At 39.2% G+C, this 17260-nt stretch overlaps 1 protein-coding gene across 2 annotated transcripts in view; it reads right to left on the bottom strand.

Moving 5' to 3' along the window:
• LOC119790064 (inactive phospholipase C-like protein 2) overlaps positions 1–16525 on the bottom strand; it is a 56683-nt gene extending 40158 nt beyond the window's left edge. Inside the window, exons 1-2 of one of the 2 annotated variants that reach the window (XM_038295388.1) lie at positions 16183–16525; positions 15478–15921 (exon numbers count right to left, since the gene is read on the bottom strand). In XM_038295388.1, the coding sequence (XP_038151316.1) occupies positions 15478–15729 (252 nt within the window). In that variant the 5' untranslated portion in view covers positions 15730–15921; positions 16183–16525. The remainder of the gene's footprint in view (positions 1–15477; positions 15922–16182) is intronic. The other variant, XM_038295387.1, reaches the window with a different exon arrangement.
• Between the last annotated feature and the right edge of the window lie 735 nt (positions 16526–17260).

Here is a 17260-nt window from a genome sequence, read left to right as displayed (position 1 = left end):
GGACTCCACTCTAAAGAAACAACCAGCAGTTCTTTCACCTTGGATCATTTGTAGATAATCTTACGTGGAGGATACAGCTCTTTCGTATTAAGGCCCATTCATACCTCACGTAAAAGACGGATACGGATACATGTGGAGTGTTTCATACGTTCTAACCGTCGATTTCGTCCGTACTTTGACACGAAAATTGGGAGCTTACGCTTACGGACAAAACGGATCAATACGGAGCAATACTACCGGAAACGGTGGGGGCGCTATTGAGTTTTTAGTACAAAATGTCAACAGAATCAGGTCTGGGACCATCGCCATGTTTTGATCAATGACGAATCATTGGCGCCCAGCACTGCCACCTAGAGGAAATACGGGTTATTGCGCACCTCAACGGACGGAGGTATGAAGGAGTCAACGGATAGAACGTACGGACAGAAATACGGACGTGCAGGCCAAACGTGAGGTATGAATGGGCCTTTAGTCTGGCTGTTGAAATTAATTCTGTCATTAAACAGTTTGTCCAGCTAACATGCTGCCAAAACTGCTCCTCCCATGGCCTCTACATCTCTGTCGGCCATTGCCACTCTCATTACTGCTCTGTTTTATTTCTTCCGGCTTTAACGTCAAAAATATTTTGTATTACTGCCACCTATTGGGCTGGAGTAATTGTGCCCAAACAAAAATAAAATAAGCATTAACAGCGGTTTTTCAAACATGGATCGACCCACTGACAATCAGCATTTGGCTCTCACTTTTCGTCCAAATCCCCTCGCTGGCAAGCTGTGTGGTCTCTGTCCCCTTGCAGCTGTGTGTCTGGTGACTCAATCATGCTGGGTTAGCGTAAATGATGTCACCAGTGGGACAGAAATCAAGAAGGTAAACAATGAACATCAACATGCAAAGAAGCAAGGGCCTAGTCAGTGAGCTTCATTGTTTCACTCTTTTATCAATCTGAATCCCTCTCACCAGTGCTGCGCCATGTAAACAGAGCTGTTTTGGGCTATTAGATCAGAAGCAACTGGCGCGGTGTGTTGATGTCTGTACGTTGCGTTCAATAGTGTCACGTAATTTAGTGGGTCACCCCGGGTCTGGTGTTCCCAAAGTATGAGGATTAGAGCCGAGGCGATTTTAATGCAGGTAGCTTGCCGAGTAGTTTGGCCCAGGTAGACGTATCAGTGAGATGTTCCCACTGCCACTAAAAGCCGATTGTTCCCGGGTTTAAACAGGTTTTTTGGCGAGTGTGAAAGCGGTATTAGAGGGAAAATTGCACCAGTATCTGGACTCTCATATCCCTTTTTTATTGACGGCTTCAGCTCCATACAGCTCTACTCCAGTTAATCTTTCATGAATCAAATAAGAGATGTGTTAATAAGACCTGCATCTAGCCTTCAGTATTTTGGCTGTGCCAATACTAACCTTACAGTGATATTAATACATGAAATAAATATGTATCAAAAATAAAAAAAAGGAAAACTAAAACTTTGTTTTATTGCGTATAAAGGAATGCCTTGAAGATTTTGTTATTTCTTGCAATGAAATGATCCACTAGTATGAATCACAGATCAGTCTGAACTATTAGAATAAAATCAAGCACAGCTCCTGTCCACCTGCTGCAACAAAAAAAATGATAAGGGAGACCCACTGTCTGATCTGCTACACAGTTTGCCTTAAGGATTTTAAATGTAGGGCTTTATTGGAAACTTTCAGCCTTAGCCATGGTAAGAATGAGGATAAGGACTTCAGAGTGTAAAACCGCTGATTTTTGACCATGGTGAAATTAGTTTTATAGGTTGAATGCTGAAAACCAGCACTAAACAGAATCTCCTGTGTTTTTCTTGCTTTAGGTCCTAGGTAACAGATCTCTGCCTGTCACACCTCCGGTCCATGGTGCCTTATATTGGAGGTGGATATATTTTTTTAACAAACACTCTTTAGATACAAAAACATGAGAGCCGTCAGTGTTGGTGACCAAATTATACAACAGTAATGGTATATGTTACTGCCTCCATCACAACCAGAAGCAAACTACTGGTTTAACTGTCTGCTGGGACTGGCTAGAGGTTGGGTAAAAAAAATCCAGACATACGTGATCAAGAGTATATATTGTAAAGTAATGGCAACAAAGCTCTGACCAGGAAAAAAGATATATAGGTAAACACACCACCACCTCTGTGTCAGCAGTAAGCACACTGAGTTAATTAGAACAATAACTCAGTAACACTACCTAGGAGAGAAACATGGAACAGCATAAATCTAATTTATTGTAGCTCTTTGTTGTAACTCTTTTAACCGCAGTGAGTGAAAAGAAATCATGATCTGCTAAAACTCATTCAGAGGTTCTTAAAAAATCTGAATCTGCCAACTAAATGGCAATAAGGGAAAAAAAAAAAAATACGAGCCCGTTTTTATTTTTGTACAAAATGGTTTCTTGTGCTTTTCTTCTACAAAGGAAGCTACAGAAGAGAACAATCTGCCTTTACAATGGAAACACGCTGATAGTTACAAAGGTCCCATCAACAACAGAGCACTCAGTTCAGAAATATCATTTGCTTAAAACAAACTTTGGTTTTGTATTTTATTGTGCCTAAGTCAACCAAAGCTGGCACATGAAGTCAGCCGAGGTCCAGCTTACTCGAACTTCAATCAATCTACTAAACTTTCTACCTGCTCAATATAGGAACATTTACACACAGAGGGAAAAAGTGCACACTGCCAACAAACCTTAACTTAAATTAAATTAGATTAAAAACAAAGATATATATGAATAAAAATTTGCCTTTCCACTGTGGTTGTCATCCTATTGGTGTTATTTGTACAGTATATCAGGGTAAATGGCCTGTACTTATATAGCACTTTTTCAAGTCAGGAGTCTCGACCAAAGCTCTTTTCACTACATTCTGTCATTCACCCAATCAAGAACACACCCACACACTGATGGTGGCAAGCTACATTGTAGCCACAGTTGCCCTGGGGCTCACTGACAGAAGCAAGGCTGTCTTACACTGGCGCCATCAGGCCCTCTGACCACCATCGGTAGGCAATGCGGCTGAAGTGTCTTGCCCAAAGGCACATCGACACTGAAAGCCAGAGCCAGGGCTTGAACAGACAACCCTTAGATTTCAGGGCAAACTCCTACACCTGACGCCCACTGGCGCTACATATGATGTGTTTTACAACATATGACTTTTATAGAGCAGCATGACTGTAGCTAGGGCTGGAACAATTAATTGGAATAATCGTTATTAATTGAATATTGAAGTAATCTTATACTAATTTAGTTATTGATTAATCATTAACTGGAGTATAAGGACTGTGAAATATGCCTTTAGCTGACAGAGCAACCCAATCAGAGAAGAAATAATACCAAAATTGTAAAAAAAAATATATATAAACATTTTGCATTTAAGATTAAAAAATGCTTTTGTCTGTCAATATGCTTTATACAAAACTCAAGTGGAACTCAAGATTTAGTTTCACCTGGTTTAATTTCGTCATAATAAATGGATAACCTTTGGCTATCCGATTATTAATCGATTAATCAAAAAAACTCTTGACAGATTAATCGATTTGCAAAATAATCGTTATTTGCAAACCTAGCTGTAGCTAAGAAGAAAAACAGGGTTTTAGGTTGAGGGAGAAAATTGAGGAAAGCTTGTTTGACATATATAACCTACACAGCAGCAAAATGTAAGCCTTAAAAAACTAAAATAATGCTAACACAACATTTTAGAAATCTGCTTCTAAAGTTTCTATTTAAATACAGGGGAAAATACTGCAGTAATAACTAAAACTATATGAAAACAGAGGTTGGCAGTATTAACTTTTATATATCAATTTATTCAAACAGAGTGGAAACAAAAAGATTACGGTAGACACAAAGCTTTAATACTGTATTACTGAATCAGTACATTTGTAAAATTATCTAAATAACAAATAACTTTACCCTGTGGAATGCACAGATCCATGTCTTCCGAGCAGAGCTCTTAAACTGCAGGGATACTTAGAATTCAGAGAGGGTAGGGTGGGATGCCGAACCTCAGTTATCCAGCTCCTCCTGTGAAACAATCCCCCATCCTGCCTACCAATGGGACTATGGTCCAAAATCTACTTTCTGAAATACTCTCTTGCTGATCCCCCTGCATTTTTGTTCATCCTTTGTGGACCTTTCTCAGAAACATAGCTGCTTCCCTCTTCTCTATCCTTTTAATACCAAGCTGGTCGAGGAAAATGTCCTCTCCTCTCTCCTGGTTCGACTGGAGGTTTAAGTTTGGCAAACAGGAGTCATTCCTCTACACTGTCACCCTATGCTTGCTTAGAAAGGAGGTGCATTAAACTGAATAACACCTGTCATACACGGGTTTCCTTAGACATGTAACTTTGAACTTATTTGAAATTTATGATATAATAAATCTGACTAACTGTATAATTGGATGGAGCTGGTCTGCATGCAAATAGATTTGTATAAAAAATATGACTGCTTTGCTCTAAATCTGGATTAGTTTGAATTTAATAGCACTGTCCATAATTGTGCATAAATTAAATCTGAGTTGCTTTGTAAAGTACCCCAAGATTACTCTTTGTTGTGAACTGGTGGGATTTAAATTAACCTGCTCCATTAAAACCCACACTGATCCTTGCAAACATTTATTTTGAAAAAAAATCTATGAAAATAATTATTTTTTAACATAAATTAATCTTTTTGTACTGTATTTTTTGTTGTTAGCACTGTGAAAGCTGCACCAGGACTCACAAGCTGTACATTACAAAGCTGCTGACTGTAGCAACACCAGCATCTTCCACAGTCTTTCAACACTCTGTCGATTAATGCAATACAAGGAAGTGTCATCATCTGTGTTGTCCTTAAGCAATATTCCTTACATGATGAAATAAGTAAAACACAAAGTTAAGATGGAAATCTAAAACGTCCAGATCATACAGTACGTGTTAGTATAATATTCTTATATAGTGTATAAAAAGTTGTCTGTGGAGCTCTGTGTGTGATGCTAACTTGGCATCAGAGTTTTTTTTTTATTTAACCATCAAATTGAGGCCCAGTTGTTACAAAGTGACGGCATGTTCCTGGTCCCAACAAGTTATTTTGTTAATGGTTATGTCTAGGGCTAAGGTGTGATTTGGCTTTAGTTTAGGGTTAAGGGTGATTTATACTTCGAAACTAGGTCGTTTGTACGTGTGACGCAGTGAACGCAGAGACGTCCCCGCCCCCTCCGCACACTCTGCTGCACCTCTCCAAAATTGTAGGTGAATGCAGATGGTGCCGCAGACAGGAGGCCTCTGATTGGTCAAATCTACATCCGCTCTATCAATGCGTATTTCCTGTTTAGTGCCTTACCAGCTTGTTTTGTTTGTATGACCGCCATTGCGGAAAACGATTCGTGAAGTTGGACCAGCTAGAAGAGCGAGGTGCGTGAGAACGCTAGGACTCTTTTTCCACATGCATGCCCGCTCTTTTTTGCCCTCATGTCCCTTCGTTGTTGGACAAACTTGCCCACAATTCCTGACCACCTTGGCCGTATCTAGACCCACAGCTAGTTCCTGATTGTCCCTCTTGTGTTGTGGCGTGGAATAACATGGCGCAAACCACGCTTCAAAATTGAGCATAAATAAAAATTGCCTGCGTCATACCTGCAACAAGCCCACTGCGACACACTGCTGCGGGAGTATAACCAGCCCTTTAGAGTGAGTCATACATACATATATATTAATAAAACACTCTCTCTGTGACTAGCCTAGCACATATTTAGGAATGTAGCCATTGGAGGAAAACTGATAACAAATCAAAGAGATGGAAAATTTCTATTAATGAACTTTAAGCTCATGGAACAAGTTCTTTTTTTAATCATTCTGTTAAAGCATGGTACGATGATTTTGAATAAAATTAAGAACCAATTATCCATCTGTTTGATTTATACCTGAACAGCAGAAGAAAGGTTTTGAAGTTAATATTTTTACTCAAATCTAAACATGTCACAAGCCCAAATCTTTAAATAGGATTAATTGCAACTGCAGCAGATATAGAAAGTAAAAAGTGTCAGAGAGCTAAAACATTATAAAAGGGTAATATTTCTATTTGTTAAAAATAAAATTTCAATGTGAACTTTAAAAGACATTCTCAGCTAGAAAACTACTCATGTACTAAACCCCTTATTAGCACTACTTAAAGGTGTTAAAAGGTTGAAATACGAGTGTAAAATAACTCAAAGAATATTTACATTACCGATTCAAATCTCTACTCGATTTTGCTTAAATAATACTGGGTTCAGACTTTCTGATAGGCCACATATTTTATCTATTTTACTAAATTCCAAAGGCAACCTTTATTGATATTCTTTAGTCTTGCCTTAAGTTCTTGTTGAAATATAGTAATAGTTTTAATGCTCAGAAATGCCTGGTTATAATCCAGCTTGTAAAATCATCCAGTTTGGTTTTGGACATACAAATACCCTTACACAGACGCCATCTTCTTGTTTCAGAAGTCTGGATATGATCTTATCCTTTTGTTTTGAAAAGGCAAAGTGTCTCCTCTGAAGTAATTTGATAGAAAGCAAGATGCTCTGGGATGTAAACGGAGCACCAACGGTTTTAAACAGTCCCTACTGGGCTGGGAGCAGAAACTGAGGAGGCTTAGAAGATTAGTTGACATTATCGAGAATGCCATTAAAATCTGAAAGTTTATATAAACCCGTAAAAAGGCTTATGACATTTATTGTGAACACAACCCCCCTAGGAGGAATGAGTGCAAAAAAAAGCTTTAAAGGGGCTCAGAAGAACTTTTTTTAATGTTGGTATTTTGGTAATATTAGATGAGAAAGACGTGAAATTAATCAGCACATAGATAAGGGTCACATCCATCAGGACAGAAGTGATAAATTAGTGGAGAACAGTAAGGGTCCAAACAATAGGTTTTACTTCAAAGCAGTGGTTTGTCTTGCATTCAATAAAAGTCACAAGCTGACACATGGAACATTAAAATAATACCAGTTTTATAAAAAGTTTGATTATCCAAAGTAGCATGTTTAAAATAGGGCTGGACAGTAAATCCTAATACATAATATAAAACCCAATAGACTGGTATCAACAGAAAATGCATCTGATAAATCTTTTTTTAATAACTGCAGTTCTAATCCAGTAGCAAATAGGATTCTTTAGGATGCAGGCAAAGGAAAGGATTTGCTCACTTAAAATCTGACGGCTAAAATAAGCAGGGTTAGCAGTAGGGCAGGTCTATTGTTTAAGGTTAAAGGCCATACTTAGAGAGGAAATTAAATGGTTAACCAAACTAACAATTCACAAGATTGTGTCTTACTATCATAAATTATTATATTACAAATCTAAATAATATAAACAAAAGAAAAAAAAGCTTAGTTAGGCATTTTTTTTGGCAAGGATGCCGCCATGTTGCAGTACTCCAAGGGTGATCAGCTAGCCTTATTGATAAAGTCATCTATACCTCACAAGCATAAAACACTAAAGAAATTTGGTTTGATGGAAGATGAAGCCTAAAGGCCACTGAAGCAAGGAATAAGCAATGTTAAATCACATTGCTTTTGCCTTTGAGGTAATTCAGCATTTGATTCAGACCACAGTAAGGAGAGAAGAGGCAGTTTTGAAGCTGGGTTTCTAACTATCCCTGCTACCCCACAGAATACCCATTTTGGAGATTAGGTATAGGAGAAAACTTTTAAGTCTGGCAAGGTAACGGTCCATTGGACATCTAGCTTAAGCCTGAAGCTGCTCCTAGTGTTTTTAATTTCACCGTCAGCCGTAATGGCGATGCAAAAACACACTAAGCAGGCAGAGGAGTGAAAAGTAGAGTGATGTTGGCAGGTATTAAATCATCAGCTATACCCACCATCAATTATGGCCAACACCTAACTTAAAACAGATGTCCACCACTCAAACTTAGCTCTCTGTCTTTATCCATATTTGGGACTCTTAATAACACATATTTGTATAACTGAAACAGCAGTCATCAGGATGAACACATCTATGCAGCAAAGGGTCCCTCTGCCACAAGCTACCACAATGGGTCCAAACCTAGGGCTGGGTACCGAACTTCGGTTCTTTTATGGTACAGACTGAAATGCTTCGGTTCTACAGAGTATCGAAACATGCCTCGTCTTTCGGTACCAAGTTTCGGTGATTGGCTGTAACACTTAACGTGATTGCGTCATCCAGGAAAAAAACACAGGTGGTCACGCCTACAGCCAGGGTTCATGTGTATCAGTTGTGAACTGGTTGCGAGCGTCGTGGAACCCCTTTAAAATGCCCCCCAGGTCAAAAGTGTGGCTTCATTTTATTAAGACTGATGCCAATAGTGCGCAATGCAATACATCGTGCACGGAAACAATTTAAGAGCAGAAAGTTGCTCGGTGTTTGACTGCAAGAAGAGCGGACCGCAGCCAGCGCGACCATCCTCCTCTCAGCAGCCCGTGGGCAGAGCAAAGCCAGAGCGGAGTGAATCATGCTGCTTTCAAACTGGACGCAGCAAGAGCAGCAAAATCAAGTCTGCAGCTTCCTTTTTGCTGCTTGTACCGATTTCTGACGCGCGGCTGAAGCAGCTTTGCTGCTCTGGCTGCGCGGTCGAAAAGTGGCTCTGACGCGCGTTGGGCGGAGCTACTTTATCCTTTATTTGCCTTGCAGCTATATTTGCTGTGATCAGTGGGAATAAAGTAGTTCTATTATGTTTTTAAGTGAGAAAATCCACATGAAAACTTAATCAGTGCAGTCAGTTCATCCTGCCTTCCAATATTTCTGTCGGAGCCACTCAGACCTAGCCTGGGTGCCATTCCGAACTTAGTCCCGCCCACAAGGTTTGAGTTCGGTCTGGCTCTGCTCTATAGTAGCGCGAGTATGATCGCCCACCCTCTGGCGATCCAATCAAATTGTCAGGGCGGGCTCTATACGATGATGGACAGATGATCAACAGTAACGTAATCAACCACGTGACCAAAGCGCGCTTGGGTGACAACAACAATGGCTGCCGCCGGAGAGTTGAGTTGAGTAGATTCTGCTATTAGGTCTGTTCTAGAAGATATCGACAGCAAATTAATTTTAAAAGAGGAACAGAGAAATGCGATCAAGGCTCATCTCCTTATTCTAGGCGTGCAACTGCACGCTTTGATTTTTTTTATTTGACAACAACTATGCATCGCTTAACATACGTCACGCACTCCGTTGCTCTTATTGGTTGTAGGTCTATCCAATTGAGTGCAGAGGCATTTTATTTCCTGGGTCATTCGAAACACGCCCCATAATCACAGCTCTATGGAGCAGTATCAGACTCATATTCTGACTAGAATTGAGTAGGACTACGTCAGGCTAGCTCAGACCCCCACATACCGGCGGTGCGCTGCCAGTAGGATCCCATTCAACGGGCTTGTTTGTCAGACATGGTAATTTTTCTAAAGGAAAACTGCTAAGTAAAAAGGTCCTCACAATGTAACAGTGAATATTAGACAGTGAAATTTTTTTTATGTAAGAGGAAAAATGTAAATGGAAAAATCAGAGCTTACAATAAAACTCAAGATTTGTACTTTTTTTATGTTGTGTAATTTTCTGTTTCTTCGAATTGATATTATAAAACTGGTATCGAAAAAAGTATCGTTCAGGAACCGGTATCGAAGTGAAGGTATCGGTATTGGTACCGGAACCGAACATTTTTGAACAATACCCAGCCCTATCCAAACCTACAAAGAAATTGTTTATTTCTTACTGGGATTCCCCATTTCCACAGTCGGCAGTTGGGTTATCCTTAGTTCTGTGATTTTGCTTACCACCCTGCTGACTATTTCTAAAAAGCGCTTAGCAGTTGCTCCATTTTTCCATTTGGAGGTCCTTCAGGGACAACATGGCCATCTCCAAAACGTCCACCTCTAGGCACAGTAATCTAAAAGTTTGAACATTGGTAAAGCACAACTCGCCGTGCAGTGCTTAATCCAGGACCCACCACGGTAGGCAACGGTAGTCAGAAACCAGACCAAGTAGCGTTTCCACTCCACTCCGCCCAATAAACATGCACCACTCCATGATGTCTATGACCCAAAGCAGCAACTGTATCGATCAAAACATCACACTTTGCTTTTCAGCTGTATTCAGTAGTGTAGCTGCCATCAAAGACACAAGAGAAGAAAAAGCATGCAGCACACAACAGGACCCAAAATAACTTCACAGTCAGAGGGAGGTAGAAAATCAAACAAAAAGACAAAGAGGAAAAAAACAAGTATTACCAAAACCTTGTGGTTCGTGGAGGTAAATGTAGATGTTAGGGATGGGTGTTTGGCTGTAAAATCTAAAGCCTACCGAATCCCCTGCTTAGACTGGATGTCAGAAATGTTACATCATTAAAAAAAAATCACCAATAAATAAGGTTATGTGTTGATTATTTTGCCAGACTGTAAGGTTAGGGGTTAGCTCTTACCTGTTTATACATTGATTAGATCACGCTTTTGTAACTTTAGTGATATTGTTGTGTGTTACATCATTAATCAAATAAACTTGGTTAAAATATAGATAAGGAAACCTACATATGCCCTAAGTTACAAAAAGCACATAATCTTACTTGCTTAGCAGACAATAATGCATTGTAGCTTTGAATTGCGTAACATTTTAAATGTATGAAGAAATGGGTACTGCCCAATCTTTGGGCAACACCTGAAACTCACATCGGAAAGATCAGTTACTATGACTCTGGTTTTGTTTTTTCTTTGCTTGAAGTCAAACTTTCCGCTTCAGCCTGTGTGAGCATGCATGTGAGAAAGGGGTGTTCTAAACTTGACTGAATATTTTTTCCACTTCGACTCTTAAAACCTCTGAGACAAAGTTATGGGCAGAAAACAAACAACACCAAGAATCATAGTAAAAAATTAAAATAGGATACCACTGATATTTGTTTGTCATGTAAATCAATAACAAATAAATAAAATCTTCTGTTTCAGGTTCAACATCAAACTTTTAAATGTTAACTCTGTACAAAAATTTTAGTTCTGCTTTTATTATATTCATAGTTATATTACTATAGTTATATTTATAGCTTATATTACTTCAAACGATAAATATACTGACCAAAAACTGTTTTTAAACACTCTCTTTCTTTAGTATCACACTCATCCAAAACTATTGAGCTGGTCCAACATTATCCTGGGAAGATAACCTCAGGTTAAAATGTGTTGGTTTTACAGTATCACGATTTAAGTACCAGTTTACAGAAAATATCCAATATATTTGTATAAAAACAGTTTTGATTATGCTATTGATGGCTTACTTTCTTGATTTTGATAAGTAAATTAAGAAAAAAATAATGAGTATGAAATGTTTGTCCTTCATTTATTAGTTATTAATGGGCTGTTTTGATTTTCTGTCCTTAATGCAGTAATACAAAACAACAGTAATACAAAAAAAACAAAATGTCCATCTTTTTTGGGTAGAGCCTGCGGTCCCAATAAGTGATGAGTGCCACTCCTTTATTATAAACATTGTGACTGTTTTGGCTCGGTAATAACCTTAAGTATTTCCAAACAGACAAATCTGTCGGACTCCCTGCTGCTTCTGCAGCTGTCTTTGCTTTTGCATCACCTCAGTGCACAAAGTCGTTATTACTAAAGGCAGTTAACGCTACTTACAGCTTTATGACTAGCACCAAAGGTGGACAAGAAGCACTTCTACCCCCCCATTGCTAGGGCTGCAACTAACGATTATTTTAAAAATCGATGAATCGGCCGATTATTTTTTCGATTAATCGATGAATCGGACAAAAAATATTTTTTATATTAACCTCTTTATTCCAAAATAAACATTTTAGACAGAACAAACAAGCACACAAGTACAGGTTGCTCATTAACTGTCCTGGTGCAATATGAAAAATAAATGTTTGTGTTAAAACTACGCAAACTTACATGAGAAATGTAGCTGTACATCCACAAAATATAGGGTACTTTGTTTCATAAGGTGCAAAAAAAGACATTTTTGTTTTTAAAAGCCCCTAAGGGGTTCAAACAATAGGTCCCCCCATTTCAACAAATGAGTTTGAGACTAGAAGAGATAAGAGTTCTGCCTTTTAAGACAGGAAAGTATACCGTAGCAGTTAAAGATGCTACTTGAGAAAATACTTAACCATAGAGATAAAAATAGCCCTGTGATTCAAATTATAAATTGTATTTGGAATAAAAATGAGAGAACTAGGGGTGGTAAAAAACACATCCTCCAAAGACAGATATTTACATGGGAATGTGGCATATAATTAATTGACATATTACTGATCTTGCTGGATTTTATTCTGCTTTACTTCCATAAATTGCAGGATCTTCTTTACTTTATCTTTGCGAGAAGATTTAAACTTTAAAAGCCTTGCCCTCATAATTTGCAAGTTAATTTATTTATAAAGAAAATATAAACACTGCTTAAGCTAATTCAAATGAAATTAAAAGTAAAATAAGTAGCCAACCTTATCACTGTCTGTAACCTACTAACACGGTAAGGAAAGCATCAGATGAGCTACCTGAGAAACTAACGTTACGTTTCCCCACTTTAAAACCAAACAAACATGGTCGCTCACCCTGCTGATCAGCTCTCTTCACTGCCATTGAAGGCTCCAACATGTTTTCTTTTCAGGTGCTGCGTCATAACAGTGGTGCTTCCGTGCCATGTTCATTTGTTTTTACAAAAGTTGCATGTTACGAGTTTTTTCACTTCACAAAGCGCAGGCTATTTTAATTATTGTGATCAATTTGCACCGTCAATCCCGGTGCATGCGCGCTTCATTTGCAGTCTGGACGCTGAGGCTCTGACTGCAGCGCTGAGAGGGACTCCTGTGGGAGAGGTAGAACGGGGTTGGGATGGGGGAGGCGTCCCAAGGCAGAGTAGGAACCATACATGCTTTCACGTAAGAGTCTCCAAAAGCCGCCAGTGACACCGAAAAAAGACGCCAGATTTGTCGCTAGTCGCTTTTTTGAAAAATAGTCGCTGGAGGGGGTCTGAAAAGTCGCTGAGTTGGCAACACTGCACCTGCGGCGCTGACTCGCTTTGCCGTATTTTTTTTTCTTCCCCTGTTTCAGTCAAGTGGATGTGATGACGGCGGCGGCGGATGACGCATTAATCGCGTGACACAACTAATCGATGATTAAATTCGTTGCCAACGCTTTTAAAAGTCGATTTTATCGATTCGTTGTTGCAACCCTACCCATTGCATATCAGTACCTTACAGTTGATAGCTAAGAGTAAAAATAACTCTAAATCAAGGAAGGGCGGTCTGAAAAAGGCTTCGAAAACCTTACTAAAAATTATTCTGATGTACTTAAAGCTGAGGCACATTGCTCTCAAATTTGTTCTGCCAATGGCTGAAATTTAGAAACTAATGATGAGCTTTTAAAGGATTTCTCTGTCATTCATCAGTACAGCTGAGTGATCATACTCTCTAGAACCACATATTGTATTTGTAAATTTAGTTTATATTCAGATTACTTGTATTATTTTTGCAAGGACTGCTTAAGTGTCAAAAGTTTGACAAAACAGATTTAAATCTGGATAATCGATCAACCCTGGGGGAATAAATCGTTTTCAGGTATTACTGCTTAGCGCAAACAGTTGGGATTGTGGTACAAAACTGTGAAATTTACATCGACAAATTAATTTACTCCTTTATTATTTGGTTTTTCTTTTTTGGATTGCTTTCTTCCTGCCTCCTCCTTGTGACTAGCCCAGCGGTTGAGCTACACATACGTGAGGTAGGTAGTCCTTGACTGACTCAACAAATTCCTATGCATCCTCATACCTTTTGAATGTAATCTTCAATGTCATGATTAACCTAGATGGAATTTGTAATACTTAAATAGACTGAAGCAGTTTAATACTGCTGAGTCCTTAATGCTACGTTCAGATCGCAAGCAGCAAAGGCAGCAAGAGCAACTATTTTACATGCAAAGTAAAAGGTCCCGCGGCGCGTTTTGAGCAGCTGAAGCAGCGCGTCGTAAGCGTTTGAGCATCTGATGCACACGATGCGCTGCTGCAGGAGTTCGAAAAATTAAACTTTTGCTGCACGACGCGCCAAATCAACCAATCAGGGAAGCTGATCTGTGAGCTGGCAGGGAGACAGACACAGCACTGCTGATGAAGATCGCTATAATCATTCCTCAGAAACAGTTTATTAACGCCTAAATTAACTTAAAATGCCAGTGGCTGCTGTTGGATGGGATTTCCAATGACAGAGCACCGCCGGTATGTTGGGCTTTGAGTGGCTTTGACAGCGAAATAACATTTAAATACAGGATCATAATCTTGATGAACTGACTGCACAGAGTAAGTTTTCATGTGGACTTTCTAACTTAAAAACACATTAAAACCACTTTATTCCCACTGATCACAGCATATATAGCTGCCATTGTTACAGGCAAAGAAAGGATACAGTAGCTCCGCCCAACGCGAATCAGATCCACTTTTCCACCAGAACTAAAGTTGTACAAGTATAAAAAATGAAGTAGCATGCACGTTTTTGCTGCTCTTGCTGCTTTAGGTGTGAACGTAGCACTACAGAAAAGATTGTATATTATGCATAGACAGGCTCGAACTGGTAATCTGTGATCCCGGGCAGTTGCCCGGTGGGCCGGTCCTAATTTTAGTGTGCGAGGGCCGGACCTCATATTTACTCTCCAGCCGCAGCATCTACCTGTGACAGTAAATAATTTAAGGAGCTCAAGAAATAATGCAATATTAACTTCTTATATGATGCATACAGTATAGCCCTTCCTTGTCATCCACATCCTTGTGACAGTTGGCATAGATGGTGTAATTCCCTATTTCTTCAAAGTGAAAAATCCTTGCAGCAAACTAAATTAAAATAAAACTAAAGTGCTTTCTTTAAACTGAACTACGATGTTCCTCTTATATTTGGCGAATTTATGTCGCGGTGCACGATGGGGTTTTGCACCTGTTGTTTTGAATCATTTACACCGTAAATGAAAGATATGCTAGGACTTAAAATCGATCCCAGTCCGGACCTTTGCATATTTCAATAAAGGGACAGAAAGGCAAACTTCTGCATCAGTATCAGCCAGGAAAAACTCAATCGGTGCATCTCTTCTTCTAAGAAATTAGTTAAATGACAGTATATGACAGCAAAAACACCCCATACTAAAGTCTGTCTAAATGTCTTTAGTGTTTGGATCAAGAGTTTCTGTTTTTCTTCTCTAGATATTTCAGACTTTGTTTAGGTTCCAATATTAACACTAAGACTATAGTAGTTCCAGTTACATCCCCATTATTTGCAGCTGTTTTGGCCTTCAGTAAATATACACTGACAACAGCATAGAAATCAAACTCTGATTACATACAGTACAGGGTGTGTTCCTGATTACCTGATTACTGATGTGTGCTGTGGGAAACACCTTTTCACTATAAACACACACAGTTAACCCAACAGGAAGGCTGTAACTCCAGCATCAGAAAGCATGCAGATAGCCCAACTTAAAAGCTTACCTTAATAATACTGCTCCTGCGTGGTATTTCAGATTTGGCATCCGTCCCCACGGAGGTGTTGGCGTTTTCCCCTCCGGGTTGAGTGCCAGGAGTGAGCGGGCAGCCGGAGCCCATCATACCGTCTGGAATCCCACAGTCTCCATTCAGAAGGGACACTTCGCAATGCGTCTTCACCGCAGCCTCGTCGCTGGGAACGGAGCTGTTCCCAAAATTCACCGGAGGGAGCCTTCTGTCCTCCCCGAACTCCGCCATAGGCACCTCGGTCTCACCCCCCCAAAAAAAACGAAATATCTTCCAGCTTCACACCAATATCCTGCCCAGTGTTGTATTATAACTGATACTACTGCTTCTGTAGTATAAAATGTGCGGTATCATCTCTCCATGCTCATATCTGCTGCCTGCTTCTTGTAGAATGAGGGGCTTCTTCGGTGCTCTGAGCTCCGTCTGTGAATTACAGAGAGGATTCATGTTAACGGCAGCAGGAGCCCTGAGAAGAAAGCACATTTTGTTTGCACTGAAAGCGGATGTTCTCAACTGATGCAACGGACCAGTTTTTTTTTATGTAGACTGGGGGGTTTATGCGTGAGGATGCCTGTTAAAGCAAACACATCACCCCGAAAATAAATGTTCCTTTATAAACCTTTTAATAGCTTCATTTATCCTCTTACAGAACTCATAATTAGCTCTGTTGGCTCCGTGTCTTACCTTTAGTGCTGCTCCGTCTGCCCATAGTCGCAGCCCGGTGTTTAAGCTGAAGTTGTTACTCCGGCAGCCTGAGGAGCAGACTGGCGTTGCTTTCTGTCAGCTCGGCTAGTTAGCAGGCTAACAAAGCTCATTCACTTAACTCGCTAGCTGAGGGAAGGAAGTTTTTTTTCTCCCTCACAACCGAGAGCTTCTGTTGTTGGTAGACAAACTAACTAATGCTAATCCACCTCCGTCGGTGAATCACTGTGGTCGGCGCTGGTTCGGCTCGGCTGCAGCAAATTAAAGGGCACCATTGAATCTGTAACAGTCTGTCATGAAATGAGTCGTTTCTAGGGAACAAAAGTTGTGTATGTCTCGTGAACGCGCACGAGCTTTGTTGTCAATCTACCGAAATACTCTGCCAAGTTTGACCGTTTTCAGCGTTTTTTCCAACAAATACAGACGCACTCCAAAAATATTAGAACACGTTTTAAAAGTATATTTACTGCTTATTAACAGCTTAAACACCAGTCCTCCAAAATAATTATTTATATTCATTTTTTCTTTTATATATATATATATATATATATATATATATATATATATATATATATATATATATATATATCCATTTTTTTTAATAATTAGGACACATTGTTTTATGCGTATGATTAGTTTTTTATTAGTTTTTTTTGCAATCTTTTTATCTTTATGTGAAGCACTTTGGTCTTCCTTATGTTGTAAACTTTGATTTGATTATATATATATATATATATATATATATATATATATATTTACTGATTGTAGGGAAAAATACTTTAATTGGTATCATGTTCTGCGTCCTGATGACACGTTTTTGACCATAATGGCCAATGGTGAGAGAAAAAGAGGGATGTGTGGACTCGCACCTCTGTAATCATCCCTAGCACTACTTTTGCACGACTTTTGCACAACGTCACTATCACTTATTTGGATTCATAGCTATATATATATATATATATATATATATATATATATATATATATATATATATATATATATATATATATATATAAACTGTATCTGGAGCGTGTATCAAAAGTAATTTCCCTCTGGGATT

Source organism: Cyprinodon tularosa, unplaced genomic scaffold (assembly GCF_016077235.1).
Source record: "Cyprinodon tularosa strain WSP-4 unplaced genomic scaffold, ASM1607723v1 ctg354, whole genome shotgun sequence".
NCBI classification, from domain to species: Eukaryota; Metazoa; Chordata; class Actinopteri; order Cyprinodontiformes; family Cyprinodontidae; genus Cyprinodon; species Cyprinodon tularosa.
Note: the sequence above shows the minus strand (reverse complement) of the source record. Positions and strands in the feature narration are given on the sequence as shown.